This window comes from Stigmatopora argus, chromosome 1, assembly GCF_051989625.1.
Source record: "Stigmatopora argus isolate UIUO_Sarg chromosome 1, RoL_Sarg_1.0, whole genome shotgun sequence".
Classification (NCBI taxonomy): Eukaryota; Metazoa; Chordata; class Actinopteri; order Syngnathiformes; family Syngnathidae; genus Stigmatopora; species Stigmatopora argus.
Genome location: NC_135387.1, coordinates 13,396,580 through 13,423,963, shown reverse-complemented (window position 1 = coordinate 13,423,963; position 27,384 = coordinate 13,396,580). Strand labels below are relative to the sequence as shown.

Sequence of the window (27,384 nt, the reverse complement as noted above, 5' to 3'; positions counted from 1 at the left end):
AGACCCAAATGTATGCAGTGACTCATCAGTTACATGCAGCTGTGCTGAGTAGTCATCATCCTGAATAAATAAAGAGACTTCAGCATCAACAAGTAGAGAGTGCAACGCCGACAATCGGCATTATGCAATAAGGATGTTTATTTTTTTAAACAGTTAAAACAAGATTGCACCAGTGATGGAATGTAACTGGGCAGGTTGGCAGTGAATGATCATGGACAGCGTCAGATGTCCAATCCATTTCCAACGTCTCTCGCCGTCAACGGTATGGGTAACTTTCTCTTGCCCTATGCTGTGTGTCCACCTGTGTGTCCACAAATGCTGCCACAAGTCGAGTAAATGTGAGACAAAATGTTCTCAACTTGATTACACTGCATTGTTGGATGTTGGACTGTGATGTAAAATAGGCTTTGCTCTTGATAAAAGGTTGGGAATAAGCTGTTAAGTATATACTAGTAAATAGCGCAAGTTTGGCACAATCTAGACAAAATCTGCAGGACACCTAGAAATTGCCCAAACGACTGTAAAATAGCTGCTTTAAATCGGAATGGCAGATTTCTGTATTAGTGAGTATTAAAGGCGTCACGAGGAACGGGGGCAATCTGTACATTTTATTGGTGGAAATAATACATCTGCCCCCATGTTGGACAGTCACTTCCTGGAAGTGCTCTCTTTTATTCACATTTGCCGCCACTGTTACACATGAGAAAAATGAAATTCTGTGCTTGTTCAATTTAATAAACAAGATTCTTTCCACTGGGATGCACATGACAAAGTTCTTGTCTCTCCCTTTAAAAAGGCCTCCATCACCCGATCATTCCTCAACAAGATAAACACAGTGGTCACGGCATTTGGAGACGAGCGGCGTCCTTTGGCCCGCGTGCGTTTGGAGTGGCGCATTTATCACGCTTTCAAGTGGCGTCGGAGTCTGAGCAAAGTAGCGATTATTCAGAGTGAAGAGGGGCTGGCAGGCAGGCGGGCGGGCAGGCGCCTCCCGCAAAATGACAATGTAAACAGCCTCGACGGCATCCTTGCTTAAAGCCATCCAGACCGGTCGGCTCTGGGTCACTATCTCCCAAGTCTTACAGGTTGCACGGTCCCGGCTTCCTCTCGTTCTGCCGGACTCGTCAACTCCTCCCCGGTCGGCCCTGATGAGCCATTGTGAGAGTGAAGCAGATGGATGGGGAACAAAGAGGTGAGAGGGGGCCCCCGCTTTGCCTGTCCCCCCTTGTATCACAGCCAGCAGGCTCAGGGTAATCTTCTCAAGCTTTCACAGCAAAGCAATGAATAACCTCAGCCTCCTCTACGGGACCCCTCCCTCACTTCTTATCTCACCCTCTGCAGGCTCGCCAGGGCCGGCTGCTCCCCGGATAGCATCTCTCACCCTCGCTTTCCGCCGGCCGCCTAGGCCCCGCGCGACCTATCAGCATTTTTTTGTTGTTTTGTTTCTGGGGGCGTGTTACAAGGCTCGGAGATTAATTGGGGCTGTGGCTGGATGACATCTGGTCCTGGCGTCATAAAAGTCTGGGTCCTCGAGGTCCGCCCGCTTTATAATGAAGTGTATATAAGTTCATTTTCTCATCAACAGTGCATTAACTGAAGCTTCCACAGTCACTATTTCAACACCTAGCTGGCCGGAGATAATGCGAAGAGAACTGTGGTCAATGACACTCGCAGGAAAATAATATTACGGAATGAGCTATGAGGACTTTTTCTCGGAAAATTTTAGAATTAAGACTGACATGCAGGAAAATACAATTATGGAGAGAGCAATTTTTGTTGGGAAGATTTAAGATTGTTTGATTTGAAACTGAAAAAGCAAGCTTGCTCAATACGGGATCTTCACTTTAAATCAGAGCGGTTCAAGTTTTGAAGGTTTTTGAAAGTAAAAGTCGGAACTTTAAAATGTTTTGGCTCTACGCAGCTGACCTGTCAAAGAAAAGCCAAAAGGAACATTTATGTTGAGTTTTGTCTAGATTTAGGTTAAAAAAACTATAATTTATCTTTGCCATAATTTGAAGTATTTTGTTTAGGCTGGCAAATAATCACTTGAAATTAAAAAAACTAAATTTCATTTGCTTGTTGTTTACAGCTTTTTCTAAACAAAAATTATGTCGCCTCCGTGCAATCAATGACTAATCTGTCAATTTTTTTTTCAAAAAGTAAAACAAATTATATCCCATCATTCAAAACAGAACATAATTTCAAATATACAGTGTCGAAACAGACACAGGGTACTCAGTGATAAAGTGGTTCTTCCGCCCGACATTGGTGTGGGCGGTCTGGGTTTGATTCCCACTCGGTGGCGGTGTGATTATGAGCGTGAGGGTGTACTCTGCCTTCTGCCCAAAGTCAGCTGGGACGGCTCCAGCAACCCCCATGACCCTGACGAGGATGTGCGGAAGAGGAATTAATTAATAAAACAGACCTAAACTGATTAGACTGAATTACAGGATTGATCCATAACACCAATTAAAATCCATGCATTGTTTGGAAGTTCCAACTATTAAAGCCAACCACGCAAATAAAATGCACTTGATGCCTTCTGGATTAATAAAAAAATAGAGCATAGCACAGATTTTATGTGCCACCTCGACTACTTAAAAAAAGCTTCCCTCCCGTGAGCTCTGCAGACATTAGACAACAGCTTCAGAATTCTCGTACTCAAACTACAAAAGCACACCTCTGTTCACATTGGCTTTGTTAGGCTCCGTGAACGAGGATCATACAAGGATCTGGTCCTATTTGTTTTAAACCTGAGCAAAGACACTATGGGGCCTCTTGTAAAAGCATGATGGTTTCACGCACGCACACACACAAAAATCCACCTGTTCTCCTTTACAAGAGCAGCAAAAGCACTCCACAGCTTCCTTGCATGGACCTGTTAAAATATTGAGCATGTACTTAAGTGCTATTTGGCTAAGTGTCATTTAGGCTGAAGGGCTCTCCATCCACAAAAGATGTCTTCAAGTGACTGGATCAGCGCTGTTCGCTACCCACACAGGCAGGTGGTAAATTATTGAATCTCCATCAAATATTTATACTTTTGTCCCACAAACCACTAAATACAACTCAGAAGTAAGACTATTGCTGTAGAACGACCAACATGGGGTGCATGTGAATCAAACTGCTTTTTTTTAAGGTTCTTCCTGAATAACAAGGGTAAAACAAGACTGCTCGAAAAGGGGACTGGACTGTATTAACTCATTTTCTGCCATTGACGGCAATAGACAGCCAATCCAATTGAACTGTGTACTGTGCATCTAATGCTGTTAATGGTAGGAAATGACTTAATCTGAATGGAATAATGTCAACAATGAAAGCTATTTGCAGAGATGAACTGGCATTTTTTCAGAATTTTAAATCAATTTACTGTGCAAAACAAATTTCAAGTTGGCAAGGTCAGGAAAACAATAAGAAATAGCCTTCACAATCACATTTTTTTTGCATTTCCATATTTAGTGCCCAAACAGAAGCAGATTTTAAATATGGAAGCCTTCGTTTTGTTGTTGAAAAATCAATTTATGATCTATTTTTACACAGAGCAATTACAAAGATCCTTACGTGTAAACTCTCTATTTCAACCATGACGACACTCACTGATTAAATTACAGCTGAGTTTACTTTTGGGAAGCACTTGCCTAAATCTACAAAGATTAGCCCATGATTAATGGTGGACACTTAATCCTTTGTTCAAATTGGCCTGTTCAAAAAAGGAGGGAGGACAAGATGATCGCTCTTGTCTGCTTCCACCTGCCAAATACCGTCTTATTCATCTTATTACAAAGCTGCCATGTTGAGTAGCAGCCCTCACAAATATAGAATCTCGCCGGCTCGGTGGAGCTTTTCACTACTGACTCAAATGTGTAGTTAAATTCTTGTTGTTCAGATAGGCGGACATGAATATTGGCAGTTAAGATTTGCTCATTTACCTTATTCTCTGATGTATTTCTTAATGAGTATTCTTGGAAGAGGATGACATGTATCTTGGTGTTCTTATTTGCAAAGTCAACGGCAGCATAAAAACATTAGAAAATCCAGATTTTAAACTTTAAAGTTTTGAACATTTGAATTTGGAGAATTTTACTGCTGATACATAATATTGTGGTAGCAAAAACTGACTCTGAACATTCCTTCAAGTCAAATGAAGGACAATTTTAAAAAATAGATTAAGAGAGAGACACACTTCTTTTTGGCAGCCTTCCAAATAGAGGCAGATGTCAAGTCCTAAAAATGATGATGTCACTCTGGCATGTTTATCCGAAGTAACGCAGTAGAAATAGTGCACGCATATATATATATATATATATATATATATATATATATATATATATATATATATATATATATATATATATATATAAATATATATATATATATATATAAATATATATATATATGTATGTATATGTATATGTGTATGTGTATGTGTATGTGTATATGTATATATGTATATATATATACATATACATATACATATACACACATATATAATATATATATATATATAATATATATATATATATATATATATATATATATATATATATATATATATATATATATACACATACAGTCAAAGTCCCTATTTCGCTTTGTATGTTGCTTTATTTCAGATGATTTCTAAGAAAAGATTGAAAAAAAAAGACTACTCTTGATAGGTTACATTGATGTAGCACAGTATTCTGTTTATCTGGAAATATCCGTCAAAATGCGCCAAAATGCCAAGCAATATTTGAAAATAAAATGTGTTTTTTTGCCCCAATTGGCACCATCATTTGTTTGATGTTAAATCTTTCTGAAGTCATAGCTCCTTGTTTTCGTACTTGTGTGTCCACTTACTTCCTCGATCTAAATAAACACAATACTTCCGTGGTATCGTGCTCCTTTGAGAATATGTGGCTAAATATTTCCGCATAGGCTTTTAACAAACGAGCTATTTTTACCTGGACTACCTGTCAGAAGGAGAGTGTTTTCATGTGGCACATAAAGAGCTGCAATCAGAGGTTTATGGAGATCTGCAGGACAAAAAAAACACAGATGTAGCCTTATTTAGAAAAAAAAAGCTTTGCTGGTATATCAGACATCATCGCGTGACACCTCAGTCACACCTAGCACTTGTTTATACATAATTCCTTTGTACTTTCAGCCACTCATTGTGCTGTTGATGATATTCTCTTCAATCTGCGCTGAGAATCTGACCTGTTGTGCGAAGATGTGCATATTTACTCTATTCATAGCCTCCACACACAACACATGCTACAGGCACACATTCATTACTAAGTAGCCTGTGGCGACTGTCATGTGCAGACAATGGCGGAAGACAAAAAACAGTGCGCACCCAGTACGTCGGGAATGTTCCATCCACACTTTGCAGCCCCACCACATCTTGTTTTTAAAATCATATTCACATAATCCTACCAAAGTCGTACTCCCGATCTGAGATAAGCCTCCTTATGTTGCTCATATATTTCTCCAAATGAGCATGTCTGAGAAATGTAACACCTTGCGCAGTGGCTTGCATTTTAATTTCCTATAGCATCTGTGACCAGTCCGTCGTGTCCCTAACCCCCCTGGGGGTACCCGCAACCTCTATGCAGCAGACCCCAAAGCCCAGGGGGGAGTGGAGGTGGTGTGTGGGGGGGCCCTTTTGATCGATGATGGTGTGAATTAAACAGAAAGAGATGGAGAGAATCCTTTTATCAGGCCAGAAACACGAGTGGATTAAAATGTAGTTGTACAAGCCCTCTGTATAATGCAGCAGCCTGACAGCATATCACCAAGCACCAGAAGCCAAAATGAGAGGTGCGAGTTATTATTGCAAGATACTCGCACACACACAAATGCACTCAGTTCAGCCCACAAACAGGGCTAGAACAACAGATTCATGCTAAAATTAGACGACTGGTCAAGTTGTTCACATTCAAGTTTGACACCAATGGAAGAAATCTAACTCCGACCACTTGACACCTCCCACGCAAAGGGAACCTGCAGGTAAAAGGCACGAGTTGTTCTTAAGTATCGAGCTAAACCCAATATGTTAGAACTTTGTGTTATATTTTAAATGGGAATGCATCGCTTCTTTATCGAATATTTGCTAGACTCTGAAAAAAGTAATGGCCTTCACCTACTTATGGGGGCCACCAAGTCTGCCTAAAAGTATTAAAAAAAGAACAAAACAAATTCATGTATTTGCAGCCAAGTCCAACCACAGAAACCACAGGTGGAAAACTGGCCATATCCCAACATATCATTTTGTATCACCAGTAAACGCAAATTATATACATTGACTTCACCCTTCATTCGAAAATGCAAAATTGGACATTGTCGTGCTATTTGAAAATATTTAGATATTTTCAAGTATCTTTAAAAAATGTATGAATATCTATTTTAAATATATTAAATAATAAATTATCAAACAAAACTGAGACAATGATGTCACAATTGTATAGATGTACATGTAGTATGCTTTTGATAGTCTATTAAGACTATATTGTACTTCTCTGTGGGTGTATACTTGATAATTTTGGCTTAATTATGTAGCTTTACTAATGGTAAAGGTAATGTATTCATAGTATAAGTCAAGTATAAACCTGACACTAGCTAATGACATCATACAGTTAATAAATTAGCAATTTATTCATTTCTTTTGAGTAAATATTTACATTTCCGCATCCTAAAAAATATTTGCACAGTTAATACAGTAGTCATCTCTCAGAAACCAAAATCCGCTTGTCATCATTTGTGCTCAAAACAAATGTTTTAACACTTTGGTGCAACTGTTTCCCCTGAAAAATGCAACAGGAAGCACATAAGGTACATAAAAAAACATACTGTACACTTTTTAACAACTAGGGCTTCTGAGGGACCCTTTTTTAAGGTGTGTTTTTTTTTTCCTCGCCAAAAGCTGTCACTGCCTCTTTGCACTCATACCAGAATCAGTAAAAGGCTTTTTGTCCAGCAGCACCAACAACTTTGCTGTTATTAGGGAGTGCATTATTACCCTTGATGCAGTCTCATACTGTCCTTAATGATCCTGACAAGTAATTTGTGCCGAAGGTTTTGTGCCTTGTTTCGTAATACAGCTTGATGTTGCACTTTTAACAAGCACAACTGATTCCGTGCATATAAAAGCACACTGGCCTTTTCGAACTCACTGTGAGAAAAAGGAAGGCATTCACTCCACTCACTGTAGAGGAAGCATTTTTAAAATCCACTTTTCTCATTCAAGACAACGCCATAATTACACCGAATGTACTGTGAAAACAACAGTGCAACAGTTGTGACCGCCCCGTAGATCTGCCAATCCGGGGTTGCCACTCAAAGAACGCAGACATACATACTCCCCTAGCGCACACTTATAGAAAAATGTCTTTTGGAATAAGATTACATTTATTCAATCATTAAAAAAATATTCAGATGTCCGGATAAAATAGTGTAGTGATCCAGATTAGGACCGCGTTCCGCCCGTTGGCAACCCCTGACCAAGCGGAATCCTCCCATCTCCTGAATACATTTTTTTTTTAGAAAAAACTATTAGCTTCCTTACCTTACTAAATACTTTTCTAGTTAGCAGTTATGGTTGGAGTTAATCTCATTTCATCTCATTTTTTGAACCGCTTTATCCTCATTAGGGTCAGAGGGTGCTGGAGCCTATCCCAGCGGACTCCGGGTCAGATGCGGGAGACACCCTGAATCGGTGGCCAGCCGATCGCAAGGCACAAGGAGACGGACAACCATGCACACTCACACCCATACCTAGGGGCAATTTAGAGTGTCCAATCAGCCTACAATACATGTTTTTGCAATGTGGGAGGAAACTGGAGTACCCTGAGGAAACGCACGCAGGCCCGGGGAGAACATGCAAACTGGTTGGAGTTAATCTCATTCATTAAATTAATATAATATACGATTGCACACCAGCATTCAGCCAAAACCCTAAAATCAATGGTTTCATTTGTCTTGTTCTGGCAGACACAACACATTCTTGAACTATATTTGGGTCTGGTTCCCTTTTGGCACACGTTTTCTCGCTGTGAAGCCCATCTCTGGGCTGCTGCATAATTTATCGTGCTGCCTTTGCAACCATCTCGGCGCACTCACGAAACAGGTGTGAGAGTTCAGTCGTCGGCCCGGCAAACGTGGCGACCTGCGCTGTAGCAGTGCAGGTGACAAAAGCAATTAGAGGGAAATATGCAATTACTGCAATCCCGGCTCTCACGTTGCCAGATAGAGCAATTTGTCAACGAGAGCCCTGTGGCATCTCCTACGCCTTAAGGTAACGTTGTCGCTGCCTCTTTCTACTCTTCTAGAGCCGCAGCCCATGGTGCTGCTTGGCCTTTCCGGGCCCATGGGAGGCCTGCAAAGACAGCCCCAAGGAAGATATATGGCTCGCAAAAGTATACACGGTTCAATTATAAAGACAAGCCCTTGCTCTTAAAGGTATTTGTTTCAATGGTCTCTGCTCTATAGTCTAACGTCGAATTTAAAAACTACAGAAGGCAGTGTCTAACTAAATAATATTAGTTTTTAGGATTCGCATTCTTTTAACTAAAATTTGGGATGTACTTGATGAGGGTGTTATCCTTCTATTTAAAGCCCGAGGTTTCTATTTTCGGGACCGGCGCATTTCCAGCACCACACGCCACATAACTGTGCGAGGACACATGTTGTTAAAAAGCCGGCACATTTGTAAGAGGGAGATTTTGCTGCAAAGGGCACGAACGCAGCGGAAACCATTTGCTGCTTTTTAAGGTGGCTCCCCTCATCCCCTTTAAATACATCACATTTGGGGCTCAGGGACAACCCCTGAATTGGTTAAAGGAGAAATGAGTTTTCACAAGTTACAGCGTACAAATTAGAATCGTAAGGAACTTCAATCAAGTCCGTCTGGATGAGCTCAAATAATAGGCAAGATATCTGAATGGGAATAAAAAGTGAATTAACAACTGCAGATCAATGACACTGTGTTCTAAATGAATACGCTTGTACAATTTTGGAATAAAAATCAAATTTGTGTCCAGCAGTGTGTTTATTAACCCAAAATCAGAGCTTTGTCACATGATTTTTTCCTTTTCCAATTCTCATTTCAGTATCAATATACCGCGTGAGTTCCTTCATTCATCCCAGCTAACTCTGGGAAGGAGACAGGGTACGCCCTGAACTATTTGGCAGCCAATCACAGTGCACAATGAGTCAAACCATACTTGGCACAAATTTAAAGCGTTCAATCACCCTCCCGTATGTTTTCATGATGTGGGAGGAAACCAGAGTAACGGGAGAAAACCCACACAAGCCTGTGGAGAACAGGAAAACTCCACGCAGAACGATCGGATGCAGGATTGAGCCCTTGATCTCATTTAGTGGATCCCATCACAAAATATTTCAGCAAATATAGGCAGAACCATGGAGTGGGCGGTCTCTTATTAGGCAAATAGCAAGGTGACGTCAGAATAAGAGGGGCGACTCACGCCGAGGGGGAGGTTATCACAATTCATGCATGAAATGATTAATAAAGTATGTCTTGGAGTCATTGGATCATTTCATCTCCCTGCCATTTCATTCATGCTCCCCCCCTTCCCCCAATCATGTGCAGTTACTTCAGAATTGCTAACAAAGAGCTGTTTGTTGTCTGACGATGCACAATGAGACGCTGGGCTGACGTGAGGAGAGTGACCTGCTCCGTGTTTTTGACCCCCCCCCCCCCGCCTCCCGCCCACTGTAAATGGACATGATAGATAGAAGTGGAGCAAAGAGCACGTCACTCTGCGCACTGACCTGATTTTCACTGAAGTCATCATAAAAACAGAGCCAGCATCCCGGGGACATGTAATGACATGGGACCTTTGGTGTAATTCACTATCTCAGTGTGCGGCAATATAGCAAAAGCCATTACATTTGCCTTGTAATTTACTGGCACCCTGGCCAGGGATTCAGGTGACTGCAAACTCCTTTAATGGAGTTCCACTGATAAGAGCAGGTCTGTTTATTAGCCACATGCGACCAAGCGTGGCAGGAACAGCTGAGCGCGGGCGGGCAGGTGTCGAGCCGACCGAGGTTCCAGGCACCCCTGGCGGGGTCCCGCCGCTCATTTCACGCGCGTTATGGCCACTATGTAGCTGAGATCTAGAAAAGAAGGTCGCTGGGTGCATGGTGATATAAATGCTGAGTGATTAGCTTTCCTCTGACTCACACAGAGCGTTCACACCTCCAAGCAATTTGGATTGTTTGTGGAAATCAATGAGTCATCTGTGGTTTTGCTTTTTGTCGCAACCAAAGAGCAAATATGCTAACCCCGATTTCAATCAAGTTGTGGAACAAACAGAAACAGAATACTTACGATGATTGGCAAATACTATAATTGATTAAAAACATTGGGTATTTAATATTCAAAAATATTCAGTAACTGTTTTATTGTTGTGGCCCTGCGGTGCCAGTGGTTAGCGCGTCGGCCTTACAACTCTGTGGTCCTGGCTTCGAATACAGGTCAGTCCACCTGTGTGGAATTTGCATGTTCTCCCCGGGCCTGCGTGGGTTTTTTCCGGGTACTCCGGTTTCCTCCCACATTCCAAAAACATGCATGGTAGGCTGATTGGACATTCTAAATTCTACGAGTGTGAGCGTGAATGGTTGTTTGTCTCCTTGTGCCCTGCGATTGGATGTCCACCGATTCAGGGTGTTCCCCACCTCTGGCCCCGAGTCAGCTGGGATAGGCTCCAGCACCCCCCGCAACCCTAGTGAGGAGGAAGCGTTTCAGAAAATGAAGGAATAAATGAATATTTTATTGTTGGTGCAGGCAAGACGTCACCCATTTTCTATTAGATGCTTGTAACTTAAAATGTTTCTGGAGTATTTTAAACACTTACATTGCCTTTACTTTTGACAACATTCAGAAGGGTTTCACAACACGTATTTTTGAAGCGAGGTCCGTGGAATGTTGATCAGTTCGAGAATTACACATCGTGCACCGAAAAGGGCTTGCAAATAATTATATTTCTTTTCTATTTTATTACCACAACTATGTTAGAGCGCTGGGGCCAGTAGGAAAATTGATTTGATTTGAAATATGGCTGCAATTAACAATCGACAAATCAGGCTATTATTTTCTTCTATTAATGAATTGCTGAAAAATGTTTGCCCTTCTGTGCAACAACATTTTTTTTTGCAAATGGACAGTGCACCAGGAGTGTTGATCATTATTTAAAAAAGATAGAAGTCTTATTTTGATTTAGTCCATTTGATAATGAATAAGCACAGGTGTCAAAGTGGCAGCCTGGGGGCCAAATCTGGCCCGCCGCATCATTTTGTGCGGCCCGGGAAAGTAAATCATGAGTGCCGACTTTCTGTTTTAGGATCAAATTAAAATGAAGAGTATAGATATATATTACATTTGCTGATTTCCCCCCTTTTAAATCGATAATTGCTATTTTTTAATCCATATTTTCTTTGTTTTTAGTTCAAAAAATATTTTGTAAAATCTAAAAAAATAAATAAAAAGCTAAAATAAACATTGTTTTAGATCTATAAAAAACGGAATATTCAGTGCCTTTAATCCAGTTCATTTAATCCATTTATTAAAAAATATATCTGAATATTATATCTAATTTGGTCCGGCCCACATGAAATCGATTTGACTTTAAAGCGGCCCGCGAACCAACCCGAGTCTGACACCCTCGGTCTAAAGGCTAAAATGACGGACAACTTTGGGTTAAACTTTACTTCTAAATAACAAATATCGTTGTCAAGTAAATGACTAGTTGTTGTAAATCCTATCATTAAAACAACATCTCATGAGATTTGCAATCTTACAAGTCGTTCTACATGGTTTAAATGGAGCGAGAACAGTTCAACACCCAACTAAAATAGAAAAATCCGACTGGAAAAGAGAAGTTATCTCTTGCGGCATGCGTGCTTGCAGACATTTACGGAGCCTTGAGGAGAAAATGAACTTCAAATTAAAATGTCTGTTTGATGCATTATTCTAATAGGGACGGATGGAGAAAGAGAAGACCATGGCGCCCTCATCCTTCAGCCCGAGGGGATAGAGTTGGGGAGTTGTCATTTCCAGCTTAACCCATCAAAATGGGCCTGCTGCGTAGTGGAATCACAGAAATGATCTGTTGTTTTGACAGGTGTCACTGCTACTTAATTCATCGGGTAATTAGACAAGAAAGGCAATTCACGTGAGTACATTTTCTCGTTTAGGTAGGTTTTACACAAAGTACACTAAAATAAGTTTAGATGTCGTCTCTCTGGGATGAGGAAGAAACCTTGTGAGCTTTGTCATTTTAAGTCGAGCCTATACAGCAAACCTGCTGACTGTGATGTCTCCGGTTCATTTGCTCTAGTTTGAATTTTCCATTTTCCACTTGGTTGAGCTTGTTTACATGCAGAGAGAAATTCAAAGTGAAGCCACGTGAGAAAGGAACACTCATTTTATTGGCCGCTTGCTTCTGCTTGGCAAATTAAAAAAAACATGTTAGAAAGGACCACTTTTCATTTGGTGCATTTTTGCCATATTACTTTGACTTTTAGGTTAAACTATTTGTTTGTTTTGATGTTTACAGTTTTATACAGCAGCCTTGAGGTGTAAGTTTATTTTTTTCTGTCACCATGATTGTAATTTAAAAAAAAAACACAGTTTGATGACCAATTAAACGAAACAGAAATACCATTGTTATTTGTTACAACCCCATAAAATACAAAAAAAAATGTGTTTTTTAATGAAAACAAATATATATAGTCGTATTTTAAATCAATTCTTCCAATAAATTTGCAGGTCCATTTTTCTCTTGACCATTCAACATACGTTATCTTCACAAGGGTTGCGGGGGTGAACCCTTGATCTCAGAACTGTGAGAGCCAAACACTATTCCACTGTGCCGCCTAGTATGACAACGTGGCACAGCAAAAATACAATAAACGGAATTGTTTTAAGATCCGGTGACTTAATTAACTCAATCATTTTTACCGTCTGACAATGGTAAAGTTCTATTTCCTGTATAATGTAAGGTGTGGCGTAGGGTGTATTCAGACACGCTCGAAACGCGCGAGAGTGGAGAAGCCCACTCTCTAGCTCACAGCGGTAAAAGAGCAGCCCAAAACATTCCTTCAGGTTGGATAAACAATTGGCCTCACAGACATTGAGAGGAGACGTTCGCTGCACGTTTCCGTCAAGGCATGGCAGCGTTTACGGGCAGCCGCGACGGCCACGCGGCCTTTCTCTAGCCTAAATAAAGTATGACCCGACATCCAAGGCTTTCTGTAAGTGTGCCAATGTGGCCACGCTTCCAGCGATAGTCATGCTTCCGCCAGCTGCATCATCTGTGCCTGCACAAAAGCATGCCCTTTGAAAAGCGCCCAGCACAACACAAAAGCAGTCATGCATGCCGCGCATGCATCAGTGTGCAAATGTTCCCACTCACGTTATTTTCACTTTAGACAGCCGGAAATCATTGGCGTAATAGAGCTATCTGGAAGATGCGTAGTATTGATATTGGAGCTAAAGATGGCGCACGTCCGATTCGCTGTTTTTAGAGGCACGTGACGAGACGTGAGGAAGTGGCAGCTTGAAGTGGAAGCGAGCGACGGCGCTCATCTGTCCTCAAGCGAGAGACTCACTCACTGTGAGTCATTCCAAGTGCACACATCACTGTAGAGACGCTCAATTATGATTCAAATCTCCATAACGGGGCAATAACGCCATTTGTCATGTGACCATCTGCAGTGCATCTCTGATGATTCTGCCTGAATATAGTTAGCCCTCTTGCACACTGTGCAAGTGCAAAGAGTGGAACGTGTTGATTTATTAGAGGCGAGCTCCAAGTGTAATCACCACAGGACTTCTTAGCGCTCCGTCTCTTCCTTTGATTCATTTCCTCTTTGCTGAATTTGGACGAGTCAGGAACAAAGAGAAGGCCCGCAGCCATCCTTGTTTTACTTTCTCTGCTCACGTTTTAAAAACTCGGCCATAATTACGGGCCCTCTTTCTCTCTGGGATGTTCACGGACAAGGGCCTCATAACAGGTGACAGCGTGCCTGCCGGCCTCCCCTCCCCCACCCCAGAATGGTGACTATTATAAAGCAAAAACGTATGCTCTCAATATATATGCAAATGACGCGTGGTCCCAAGGTGAAGTTGGTGGAACGGCAACACCGCTTGCCTCTGTTTTGCTCATTTGCAAAAATGTTGAGCATAACAAAGACCACAGGAAATTGAAAATTTCTTACTAAGTATGAGAAAAAGCAATCATTTTCCACGGGCCGCCTAATCCCGTGGAAATTGATCTCACCCCTCAGCCTGACATGTACGAGAAGAAAAACACACGTTCACGCGTAGAATGCGTTTGCTTTCGGATTCCTCGTTCTTATTCATTAAAGCGCCCCGTCTTGTGGGGTCAGACGCTGCTTAAAAAGGACAAAAATAAATAAATAGTTTCAGTCACTGCTATGCTATGTTTTTCCTTATATTTCTCACAACATACGCTGCCAAAGGCTTTCTGCCTGGATGCGCAGTTCATGCAAATCAGCCCATTTATTGTGGAATCTTAAACATTCAGATAGCGTCATTTATGCATATGCTCTTCTTTTGCGAGGAAGTACAAATTAGAGATGACAGCCTATTAAGCACCGCTTTGACCTTGCTGAGGGTACGTAATGTGACTTTATTTGAGGGACGAGAGAGGTCGAAGATGGGTTGGTGATTAATTAACCCAATTAATTTAGACAAAGATTATCGGAACAATTATACCTCAATAAATCAGACTGAGCTATAATTATGACTATAATACCACTGAGGAGTGGATACACTACTAAGAACACTGTATGACTTTGTACTGTATTTAAAACAACAACAACAACAACATATTTTAGGCTGTAGCACACAACAGACACATGTATGGCTGTTCTGGCTCCTCGCAGAGGATAAAGAATAAACAGTATAAAGGCCTTTTTACTCTAGCGAGCCTACGTACTACATGCATGTAAGTATTTATATTTCATTGTTGCCACAACTTTTCATTTTAAGGAGACATAACAGCCGTGAAAAGGGCTCCACTGGTTTTGTCGAGAATGGAGAAAATTTATTGTCAATTGCACACAATTGCGCATCAAGATAATATTTTGCTTAAATAGGATAGGTGTCATCGTCACTTGCTGTGTCCTTAAGCTTTGGAAACTTCAAGAAAGGACATTTAGCAAGGCATCCCATTTTTTTATTAAGTTGAGCCTCTTTTTGTAATGCATAACCTGCAATTTTCCAAGATTAACTTTCGGTTTGACAGTAAATTTCAATTGGCAGGAGCAACAAATAGCTTGAAACTTCTTTGTGAAAACATGGACAGTATTAATAATATAATAAGGAATGAACAATAAAGTGCAGAACTAAGGCACATGCTGGAGTTCTTAAAAAAGAAAGGTCCAAGATAGAACATGAGAGGGCAGATTTTATCTTCCTCTAGATGAGTTTTAGCAGTGTCAGGTATACAAAAGTTGATTCATAAAGCCTAAAGAAAAACTACAGCCTCCTTCCTTCTAGCCATTTTTATTTCTAATTTTGCCATCGCAGAAAAGAAACGCCACATTTTATTCTGAGCGCTCTCCACTGGGTCATGTGGGGGTAGCGCAGATTTCACATGGTTTATTGCCGCTACTCTACGTGGGATTATTCATTGAACTGCTAGAACGTCCCACTGCACCCCACAGCCGCCCCCAGCCTCGCTTACTACTCGTTATACTGCAAATGATGAAGGAATGTACGCAGCCTGAACAGCGTTGTGAGTAGGAGTTTAAGTGTTATTAAAAAGCATCACTCATGCATAGGATTCTATTTACAGCAACACACCGGCAAATGTCCAGTGAAGTCTAAAAATGATGACGGATGCGCGGGCCTGCAAATCCGCCACGGACAAGGGCAGAAATGTTTCCGAGTGTTTCACGGGCTAAATGAAGAACAAACAAATGGCACGAAGCACAATGAAGCAGGAAAGATGATCATCTGCAGATGAAAGGCCGAGAAGGAGCTTCATTCACTGCCACGCAGCTGTCTTATTCGCAAGGTGTTGAGAGACCTGTTTTTTTCTTCTTTTTTTCTTTTCTTTCTCTCTCTCTCCTTCCACCAAGAGGATGAAAAGATTCTTGTGAAGCCAAAAGGGCTCGCTATCATTTTTGGGCAGCTTGAGTGGTAGAGATGTTATTAGCATAAATTATCTCTGCCACCAAAGAGATAGGAAGGAGCGGGCGCCTTTCTGCTTTTCACACTTAATTGCCCTATTTACCGAACAGTTGCCCATGGACAACAAATGCACACACGCGCCGGGATGCACGCAGGACAACAGGCAAACACAAGCCAAATAGGGCATGCGTGATACATTGAACTATCTGCCAAACAGCATTAAACAGTATGACCAGGAAGGCAGTTTGGGTCCATTCAAATGACATGTCGCACATGAAACCCATTGCAAAATGCTACATACGTATTGCTTTCAGCGAGCCAAATATTAACGTTGAAAAGATTTGCCGTGAAATGCACGCGAGGACGCTGCCAGATTTCTCCCAACCAATGCCAAATATTGATGGGGGAGTGTACTTGTTGCATCAAGAATGAACTAATACGTCATTTCGGGGCTTTAGAACAGCTCGTCCGCCTTTTCAAAGATGGCAGCTGCTGAAAAAAAGTTTTGCTGACGTAACGCACTGACTGTGCAAAAGGGATGTGAATTATAGATGGCCACGCTTAATGCACTCTTAGCTTCTCTTCACCTCACTCAACCGCTTCTGAGTGATTTTATATAAACAGAGCCAAGCATGTCACAAGTCTACTGAAAGTTCCAGCTTCTGTCCGGCCACCGTGTTGCCGTCAGGTGCAGAATTAGCTGGGATCGACGTGATTAAAGAGGCAACGTGCTGTAAAAAGATAATAAACATTCGCGTGGAGAGGTAATTCTCGGCGGTGTGTCTTGTGGAACAGAGCGAAAGAACAAATCAAGTAGATTGAGTTCATTAATCCGGCCGGCCAGGTCGGCCCCCGACCCCAGAGGGCCATAAAGGATGTTAATGAGGCTGATTGTATCACAGCTTCACCCACCCATCCGAACACAGAGGCCGAGTGAGAGGAGACCATCCATCCGGCCCGAGGGGGTCAGGTTGCTATGGTAACGTCCCGAGGCAGCAACCACATGTCAGAGGGAGTCCTGGGCCAGAAGCGGACCGGACCACCGGTTTGGATGAGGAAGAGTTGGGGAAATAATTGGTAGCCACTTTCCTGGATTCCCTTACTTTTCCTTGGAATGCGTTCATCCAATTAGATTATGTAAATGTTTGTGTGCTATTAGTTTATGCAAGCTGTTTATTCACTCTTGTGATTTTGATGGAGACCAATGTACCGTATTTACTCGCATATAAGCCACCCGCGCGTATAAGCCGCACACTTAAAATTGCCTTAAAATTATTAAATTTTACAATTTCTCACGTATAAGCCGCCCCCTGATTCACAATTTTCACCTGCATATTCATGGTTTTAATAGAGAGTACAAATGTGTTTGAAGGGAAAATCTTAAGAAAAATCATTGCATGTGGTATTTCTGAGATACTGTATGAGTGAATCAAAAGCACATTATTAGGGTCAATATCATAAGGAAGTTAATATGCCTGTTTTTGTAAATGCAAAATATCAAATTATTCAATTTGAAAAAAGACAAGTCTATCTTGATGAGAACCTGATGCTTTTTAATGACATAAATTCCAATTATCTTACCAGAAGTTTAAGATGTTGTGGCAGCCATATTGCTTCTAATGTTAAAATATCTTGATTCTTTTGATGGTTCGTATTACTGCAATAGTTCTCACTTTTGAACGAGAAATAAACTGAAAAAAAAAGTTGTATTATTTCAAAATCAGAAATGTACAAGCATGCAACTAAACCTCAATTCAAAAGAGAATTAACCTGAGCGGTATATAAAGGAGGTGTGTACGTAGCAGTCTACTTTTCATCAGCTCTGTGGGTGGGTGCAATAATAGCATGAGATGCACATTGCGCCGGTATCATGGCTGATATTTTAGCAATCGAGCTACAAATCTATCAAGGCTGCTCGTGTCCGGTCAGTCAGAGGATGTTTAACTAGGTAAGACGGCTGCGCCCTAGGTAAGATGGTGACACCCTAAGCGAGCAGTGACAGGCTCAAGTGAGTTGTATTTTTACATGTTTTATGCAAGATACGTTTTTTTGTTGAATTTCATTCATAGACGTCAATTTTTTTTTTTTTGTGTTTTATCTGTTTATCTTTTCTCTATTTTGAAATAAATGACCGAATCAGCGCATTGTCTTGAGTCATGGCGTTATGGCATTTCGTCTTTGTCACCTTTCAGTTTCGTGCATGTATTTTTTATGCGCATATAAGCCATACCCTAGATTCACTCATCATATTTTTGTCCGACAAATGCGGCTTATATGCGAGTAAATACGGTACGTAGAAAAGAAATACATTCGGCACAAAGGGTTTACTCGATGTAGATTTTTAGCAGAACCAACACAATGCATATACAGTTGTACCTTTACTTATGCATGCTTCTACATATGAAAATTTCAGGTTACGAAAGAGCCTCAATTGGAAATACTTTGTCCCAACTTACAAAAAAAAATCCAAGTTACGAAACGTCAAACAAAATCAAACATCGCTCAGTACCCAGTATTTTTTTTTTATTGTCATGGTAGGTAGACTGGATTTTATAATGACCAACACCAGCGGCCACTGGGTCCAACAGTTGAACATCTGACCCCCTAATGGCAGTGAAGTTAAATGCTAACATGATGCAAAAAAACCAAAAACACTACTAAGTCTCAGGTAAGGACATCTCGTCCTCACCTGCATAGACAAAATCCCTTAGCACAATATTACCTCCACACAATATCTTTCTTGCCCTCACCTTTCCCGTCCTTGTCTTGGCTTTCGGACTGGACATTGAGTCAGTACCGTGAACATGTAACAAAAAATCATAATCAGGTGATAAATCCACACCATGGGGAGCCGTCACCTTCTAAGAAGGAGGCAGGTGGTGGTGAGGGTGATATAAAGTAGTGGAGAGGACACCCCTACATGGCCAGGGAAATGATGTGGCACCTTTACTAGAGCGCAACACATCGACATGGAAACAGAAGAAGCCATGAAACCGAGCTGGAAGGATCAGTCTGTTTCTGAAAAGGACTTACATGTCCATTTTCAAGCTCTATTCCACATGAAAATACATATATTACTTGGGTTTTGAAAAATATTTGCTCCACACTCCACAAACTGACAGAAATGCACAAATGAGCTGCTTTGCAAACCCTAATTAAGTCAAAATAAGGTCATCCAAGTCAATATGTTAGAGTGGCAGGGTGAATGATCACTGAGATTGTGCAAAAAACATGTCTTCAGGTATTGCCCACAAATCTACAGGTAACAAAGAATCATACCAAAGAGGATTATAAATTGTATATTGTATTGGACACACGCATGTAAATGAAGTTTCAAAGTTATTACAGCAATTATGCTAGTACAAATTAAAGGATACGTATGTTTAATACAAAAAAAATATACATGTAAAATTTTAGTTGAGCTCTAATTGAATTGAAAAGAATTGAATTGAAAGATGTTCTTGTCATTATACAAGTATAACGAGATTTAAAGCATTCACCACATAGTGCACAAAAAACAACAAGAAATGTTGTACCAAATGATTTGAAAAAAATACCTGACCTTTTCATTTTTAAATTATTGCATAATTAATTATGACTGTTGAGACGTATATGAAGTAATGACAAAGAAAATCAAGTATTTGCATCTTTTAAAGATGTTTAAAATCACACATGTTGCATGCTGCTGATCAAACAGATGCCCAATTTGTTCACCTCCTTTTCCAGACACATTCAATCTGAACAAATGTCTCACTTCTAAAGGTATGATCAATGTGTAGCTCTGGAGGGGGAAAAACACCACAAGTAATCCAATCCATCACTCACACAACCAGCTAACAAGTCCATGAGCATAGTACAAAGTCATTCTCCGGTCTGTGGCCAATTTTGCAAGCAAGGATCTAATTCCAGATTTCACTCTAATCAAAAAAGATGTAATTAATTAATCAGATAATTCCCAGCCACGCATGGCGGGACACACATCTGCTGAGCTGTGCGGCGGCTCCGTCAACAGCCCTGGAATCCAAGAAGGTCTTTAAAGGGGGAGGGAGAAGAGAGAGAGGGGGAGAGCGAGAGAGCGAGAGCGAGAGAGAGACAGAGAGAGAGAGAGGAAAAAAGGTCCTCATTGCCCCAGAGATCACCTCCCTGGGCGTGTGTTGGAGGACCGTGAAGGTGCGAGGCTGTTTGAGGTAATGCGGACAGTGGGCAAACATAAACTGTGCCACTTCATCTGAAAACAATGGGGAACAGGACAGCGAGTGTGTTCTCATCCACGTCCCCATTGTCTGCCCACCTCTTTGGCTCCTCCTGCGAGCGTGGAGCATAAGCGGGGTGAAAGAGGCAGGGGAGGGGGGCGAGCGAAAGGGGTTGGGGGGCAGCAGAGGGGGCAACGGGGGTCTGCCTGTGTTCTTTCTCCTCTGTCTGTGTGCGAATGCACAGACGGTTCACTAGTAATTTGATGTGTGTCCCCGGGGACATTTGATGGATTAAAGCTAAGCAGCTCCATTTCGCAGCACCACCTGATCTTCCAGTGCCTGTGCCCCATATAAAGGCTGGCGTGATTGCTGATCTCAGCTAGTCTGACAGTGTCTCTCTCTCCCTCCTCTGCGCCTGTCTCCTTCTCTCCTCCTCCTCCTCACTGGTCCTTTAAGCCGGCCGCATCACAGGAGCTATCCAGTGCTGAACGGGCTCACTTTTATTTATTTATTTGTCACTTTTCCGGGGGTAACCTGGGGGAGCCGGCGAGCGGCGCACAGCGTTACCGTCAACGTCCTTTGCTTTCCATTTTTTTTCCCCGGAATCTCATGTTCATCGCGAGGATTACCATCGAGCTAGCCGTGCCCGCACGCTCCCTCCGAAGCTTTTTCTTTTGGCTCATGCCTTTTCCGCCACGCTGTGTAATCATCCACTGAAACATGCCCCGTTCATTTTTGGTGAAGAAGATCAAACTTGATGATTTCTCTTCATCCAACGCGGCCGCCAACAATCACCATCAGCATCTGGACGACTCGTTGACTTTCGCACGCTCCATCACAGACTCGGTGACCAGCCTCGGCGTTCGTCTGAGCGAGAATGGTGAGTTGACGTTCCCTCGGTCCGAGGTTGCATCCTCCTTTGTTTTTACGCGCGGCATAAGACCCTCAGCCAATAACATGTTGCTCGTGTGGAAATTAACGGTTCGTGAGCATTTGCTTTAATATCCCGAATAATCCTCCCCGACACCCCGCCCCCACCCCGCTCCCAGACTTTTGTTGTTTTTTTTTTTGACTCCGGGTGAAGGACAGACACAATTCAGGTCACAGCCACGGATCAGCTTATGGAAATAGGGAACAAAACGTGTGTCTAATCACTTGTGTGTTAGGATGACCGCAACGGCCCGGTGGAGGTGGAACGCCGAAGGAAAACTGAGCGCCAGATTATTCCATTCGGCCATCGTGCGGGCTAATAAATTGACAAACGTGAGAGACGAGTACGTTTGTCCTTAGCTGTTATTGTCCTTGAGTTCTATCGCGGTCCGATCCTCCCGTGCCCCCCTCTTCCCCTCCAAATGGAGCACGCACAGTCTCCCCACCCCCATCGCTCCGCTCCATCTTTCTCTTCCTTCCGGGCATTTGAAAACTAGCAGGGGTTAGAGTTTCAGCCATGTAGGCCCGTAGCCGCCGCCGGAGACATCGACACGCTGTAAAGTGTGGCCAGGAGGGAAGGGGAGGGCGATGAGAAGGAGAAAAAAGCAGAGCAAAATGCTTTGGGCAACAGCCACGTCCATCACGTGACCGGGTTTTCACAGTAAATACGAAGAAAGGCTCAGTTCGGACAGCCAGAGCTGCACTTGGCGGCGCCCGAAGCGACCTTCGCTCTCAGCGGTCGGCTTTAAGACCACCGCTTCCATTTTGCGGGCCTGTTCGGGAGACCATATGTGCGTCTTTGTTATCATTTGTTAGGATAGCTTCAGAGCAAGGGAGGCATCACAGCCCACAGCTTAAGGCTGTCGTAATGCCCACCTGTTATTCAAGACGGCAACTGACAGAAGAAGGGAATTTTTAATGGATTGCTGGTAAAAGGTTGTTGAGCAACTTGATTTGTTTTTCTTTTTTTATTTGACACTTTACTGGATGGATACCGAAACAGAAAAAACATAAAATACATGTCAAAACAGTGTAGAATGTTTTTTTTTTTTTTACTGAAAATCATGGTAGAGACTATTTTTGTCATTCCATCCCCTTTCCAAACGGGATTTGACACTACACCGTCACCTCGGTAGTCGAGTGTGGTGACTACTGAGCACAGTTTGGAGGAAGTGCTGTGCATGGAAAAAGTTAGGGAAACCTTCTCCCTGAGAACTACAAAAAGTGTTATGGCAGCTAAAACTAGACTGAAATGTTGCCTCAGCAGCTAGCATGCTCAACTGGTGACAACCTCAGTTATGAGCACAGTGATGTCATCCGACCTACACAATTGAAAGTTTTCGCTATTAAACAACAGTTAAAATGTAATTTTTGTAGGTTGATTTGTTGTTCATTTCACCGTAAACAATTTGTGGTTTTTAGCATTTTTTTAATGGTAAAATTCTGTCAACCACAGCTGTCAGTATGTGACCATACTTTTTTTTTCAAACTATGAAATGTTGATCCTACAAAGAGGAACAGATTAATGACCAGCAAGCATCAGCATTTCTGCTGTGCCAGGAGATTTTCTCCTCCCATTGTAGAGACATTTGACTTGAGTGTCTGTCGACAACAAAGAGGGCTGGCTGAGAGGGTCCATTAATTACATGCTTGCTTTGCATCTGAGGAATGAGACTAGCAAGGCTGTAAAGGCTGATAGAGGCGGTGTGGGTCCTAAAGGAGGAGCTCCACGCCTGACCTTCACTCATTGAAAGGGAGTAAACAACTCTGATAACGGAAACTAATACCTCCCATCAAACGAGGGCCGTTACGTCATTTGCATTGTCATGTGGAACGCGGCCTTGACTTGGCGTCTCACACTAGAAACGCCATGACAAATACTTTTTCGTCATTGTTCTATATTGCTTCGCAGATCTTTACCATTTTGTGGGTCGACCTTCGCAGCGTAGCAATAAGAGCATCCGCAGGACCCGCGTTTTGGGTGTCGTGCTCACGGCTATTTGGACAGAAAATCCTTAGCGGTGCAGATATTGTCCACCAAGAGCACTTGATGCGATTATTGAGTGCTGTCTTGAAGACACTTGAGCGTGCTGCTCGCCTTAGACAGGTGACCCTCTTCACACAGCAACGTGCTTCTCATATTGTCGCTGCGGAAACAAACTATCATTATGTTGCATTGATCCCTCTGCCTCACTTCTCGGGCTTCTCACAAAGACTGCACTACATTGCGCAGGGTGGCCTATTGATCAGTTCAAAACTTTGAATTCCATTAAAAAGCCATCAATAGCCAATTACCACTGCTTGCTGCACACAGCTTGTCAGGAAAGAGACCCAAAAAAAAGTTTATTTTAGCAGAAGGTACAATGAATTTTGGATGCTCCCCAGAGTCCCAGCATGAGAATGCATTGAACTTGTTTTTTGGATGCATTTTAGTTTGCCAGTAAGCCTTTTGAGCTTGTTGGCATGAGGCTGCTTTGGGGAGGAAATGAGCGAGTTGAACGGTGCCAGTGAAAATCTCTCTCTACATTCAGGCACTGGAACATCTCCTGCTGCTTTGCTGAGTCATTCTTAACCCCTTTTAACCCCGAGGAAGATTTGACCGTCCTCTCGTAGGAGGGCAATCCAGTCTGATACAATTGAAAAGCATTGTTAGGCCAATATGTGTTCAAATACTTTGAGCAACTGTTTTGCACATGAAGGCCATTTATACTAAGTGGTGGTAAAAAGCCTCTGGTCCTATCCAGTCTGTTTTCCATGTCTCCCTTTCCAAAACTTTGCAAAACAACAGTATTTCCAGGAAGTGGCTGCCCTCAATGTGAGCCGACATTTTATCAATGCCGGAAGTATTTTAGACAATCAAATCCGAACATACCAGATTGCTCGCCCTATCCCGTGATGTCCTTATTACCCATTATCCCACCCGCCTGGGCTTGAGTCTTTCACCGTCCGTCTATGTACGTAGGTAACCTGAAATCAACGTGTGTTTAAACATGATATGTTGCATTATTAGAGGTCTGAGAAATTTGCCATGTCCATACTCGACCCTTTCATTCACGAATTCTGATCACCTGAATCAGGATTCTTTCAGTATTTTCATCACTCTATAGGCATGATCAAAAATAATAACCTAGCTGTCTACTTTATTGAGCACTGTCAGCCTAATTGGCTAGCGTTGACGATGATAGACAACGGAAAGCGGAAAATCCCATCCGAGCCCGTGCCAAGCAAGATAACCGGGTCAAATCACCTCCATGTAAAAAGACCGCACCTTCAACCAAAGGGGGATTTTTAATGAGGGATCATCAGTGGGAGGTTGCCAGCAACCTTAATGCCGCTGAGCTCATCAGGTTTTCCTGCATGACTGCACTATTACGTGTACAACCTGTGGGACGCGGAAGAAATGCAATTATCTCCGCCCGGCTCGTTCACTATTTCATCCAACATGCTAATCACATAATCAGCGGCATGTCACGGTGTCCTCATCCATCACGAATGCCGGCCAACTGTGTTTGCGTGCGTCTCTCTGCGCAGGCTACATCCAGGATTACATCACGCCATCTGCATACCGGGAAGAGAAGAAGATGGAGCACAAGCTGGTTTCGGACCCGCTGTACACCCACGTGAGCAGCGGCGGCGAGTACTGCGACCCCGACCTGAAGCACCCGGACAGCCCCCAATCCGGCATGACGGCCAGCGGCTTCTACAGTGGCGAGTCGGAGGCGTTGGACGAGGGTTACACCATGGATGCCTTCTTCATCTCCGACGGGCGCTCGAGAAGGAAGGGCGACGGCGAGGCTCGCGAGGGGGGCTCGAGGAGCAGCAGCGTCAACGCCGGCCTGCAGGAGAGCGCCGTCGCCGGCACCGCTCGCCACACGTGCAACGAGTGCGGCAAGACCTACGCCACCTCGTCCAACCTGAGCCGACACAAGCAGACGCACCGTAGCCTGGACAGCAAGATGGCCCGCAAGTGTCCCACCTGCAATAAGGTCTACGTGTCCATGCCGGCCCTGGCCATGCACATCCTCACCCACGACCTCAAGCACAAGTGCGACGTGTGCAGCAAGGCCTTCAGCCGCCCGTGGCTCCTGCAGGGTCACATGCGCTCGCACACGGGGGAGAAGCCCTTCGCTTGTGCCCACTGTGGCAAAGCCTTCGCTGACCGCTCAAACCTCCGCGCCCACATGCAAACACACTCTGCCTTCAAGCACTACCGGTGCAAGCGCTGCAATAAGACCTTCGCTCTCAAGTCCTACCTGAACAAGCACTACGAGTCGGCTTGCTTCAAGGGCTCCGCGGACGAAGACGACTCGGCATCAGACAACTGACGCCGTCGGAAGACGCAGTTTCCAAGCCCGCCGCTACCCGACCCCCGTCCACTCTGCCCTCCATGCCTTTTTTCTTCCCTTTTTTAGAAAGCAATATTTTCACTGAGATTACGAAGAAGCTCTAACGACAACGGCAAAGACAATTTCAGAAGATGCTGGATTCCCCCTCCCCCACCCCTTCCTCACCCCTGCACAGTAGCTAATCGTCCACAGACAAATACAATCAACAACCTTCCCCAAATAGAAACTGTAGATGGTAGTTGTACACCTAAGCAACGTGCTCACACCAAACCACACGTAAACACAACACACGAACTCACGCATACACACGCTCAATTATATGAGGCCTGGCATGTGAATTTTTATCAATGACAATACTAATATCAATAGTAATAATATTTAGATTACTGATATTTTATAGCAAATAGTAATGAAAAAAATAACAAAAAAAAACATAAAAAGGACAGTGTTCTTTGGGGGTTTTTTTAGAGACAAAATGACCTCTTGTATTTTTATGCTGCTTTTTATTTGCTAAGAATTGAATTCTTTTGCAACTGCCAACTTTTTATGAAAATGTGAACTATAACAGTATTTGCAAAAAACAAGAAGGGGAGATCATTTTAAAAAGGTAAAAAGACCACCCCCTTTTCCACACCAATGTTATTTTTCTATTTGATTTTTCTAAAATTATTTTTTGTGCTCGATATCCCTCGATCGGAAAGTATCTTTGTAACTGTGGGTATCCCAGACACTTTAAGAAGCCCTTGGCCATCACATGCCACAAGTGTTTGGATTCTGTCAGAGCTGCGTTCTTCAAACGCGCAGCGGCAGGCCTGTGTAACAGGTCTCCGTCACTTTTAGGGTATCCTGTGTCTATAGCAAAGAAAAACACTCGTTCTTCCTCCAAGTCGGTGGCGGGCGAGCGTCAGCCGCCGTTTCGGTGCACCGTCTTTCCGAGAACGAGTGCCCCTCACGCAACGTTTGAGGGTCTCCTCGTCGGCCGGTGTGACCGCGGGCTGACGCTTCACACACACTCGCCCACCCTCAGTTACAAAGCGACTCTTTTATACGTCGCTCAAAGCTCCGTCCATTGTTTCGCTGCATCTAATTATCATGTAAATACTTTATTTATCTATTTATTATTTATTTTGGGGGGTATTTATTGAAGACTCGATTGCGATGTATTAATTTATTATTTATTATTTCAAATAATGAACACTCATTGAACTTGTAAGATGCTGCTGCTCTTCAAAGATGAAATGTTTATATGCATGACAACTGTAGAGAGTCCGAGGGACTTAGTTTTTAAAGAGGAACAATGTATACGGCATCACCGCAATGCAGAACTACTTTGGTCTTTTCTTTTGTGGCAATAACCTTCGCGACATGTATCCCAATCGCAGCTGTCTTGTTTTTCCACTCAATTTAGGGCAATAAAAAGAAACAATTACAATTTAAAGGCCAAATATTCTACACCTTGTCTCCGCGAAAAGTTCAGACGCTCCTCCTCAGGCCCACCAGGTTTTCGGAACAAAACAACTCAGGCAATAACTAAATCCTCGACTCAGACATGATACTTCATATTGGATCAAATTAGAGTCAGGTAATGTAGGTGTGATTGTGCTACATCAAGGTTTCAAAGGTGCAAAAGCAATAATGATCCTGCTGCTGCAACGAGAGGCTGCTATTTTACACGCTTCATCGCGGGTTATCGTTTCTATCGGTTTACAGAGCAGCTGTGTAAAAAAAGTGTCCCGGTGAGATTTAA

The 27,384-nt window shown here is 42.8% G+C and overlaps 1 protein-coding gene and 1 long non-coding RNA gene across 2 annotated transcripts in view; one reads left to right on the top strand and one right to left on the bottom strand.

The window, feature by feature from the left end:
- Nucleotides 1-4,963: 4,963 nt before the first annotated feature.
- LOC144086674 (uncharacterized) overlaps nt 4,964-27,384 on the bottom strand; it is a 32,769-nt gene continuing 10,348 nt past the window's right edge. The window contains exon 3 of the long non-coding RNA XR_013304553.1: nt 4,964-5,015. This is a non-coding gene — a long non-coding RNA (uncharacterized LOC144086674). The remainder of the gene's footprint in view (nt 5,016-27,384) is intronic.
- On the top strand, nt 20,565-25,815 carry scrt2 (scratch family zinc finger 2). The gene is made up of 2 exons (XM_077609850.1): nt 20,565-21,241; nt 24,823-25,815. Exons 1-2 carry the CDS (start codon nt 21,082-21,084, stop codon nt 25,614-25,616), a joined length of 954 nt encoding a protein of 317 aa, XP_077465976.1. The 5' UTR covers nt 20,565-21,081; the 3' UTR covers nt 25,617-25,815.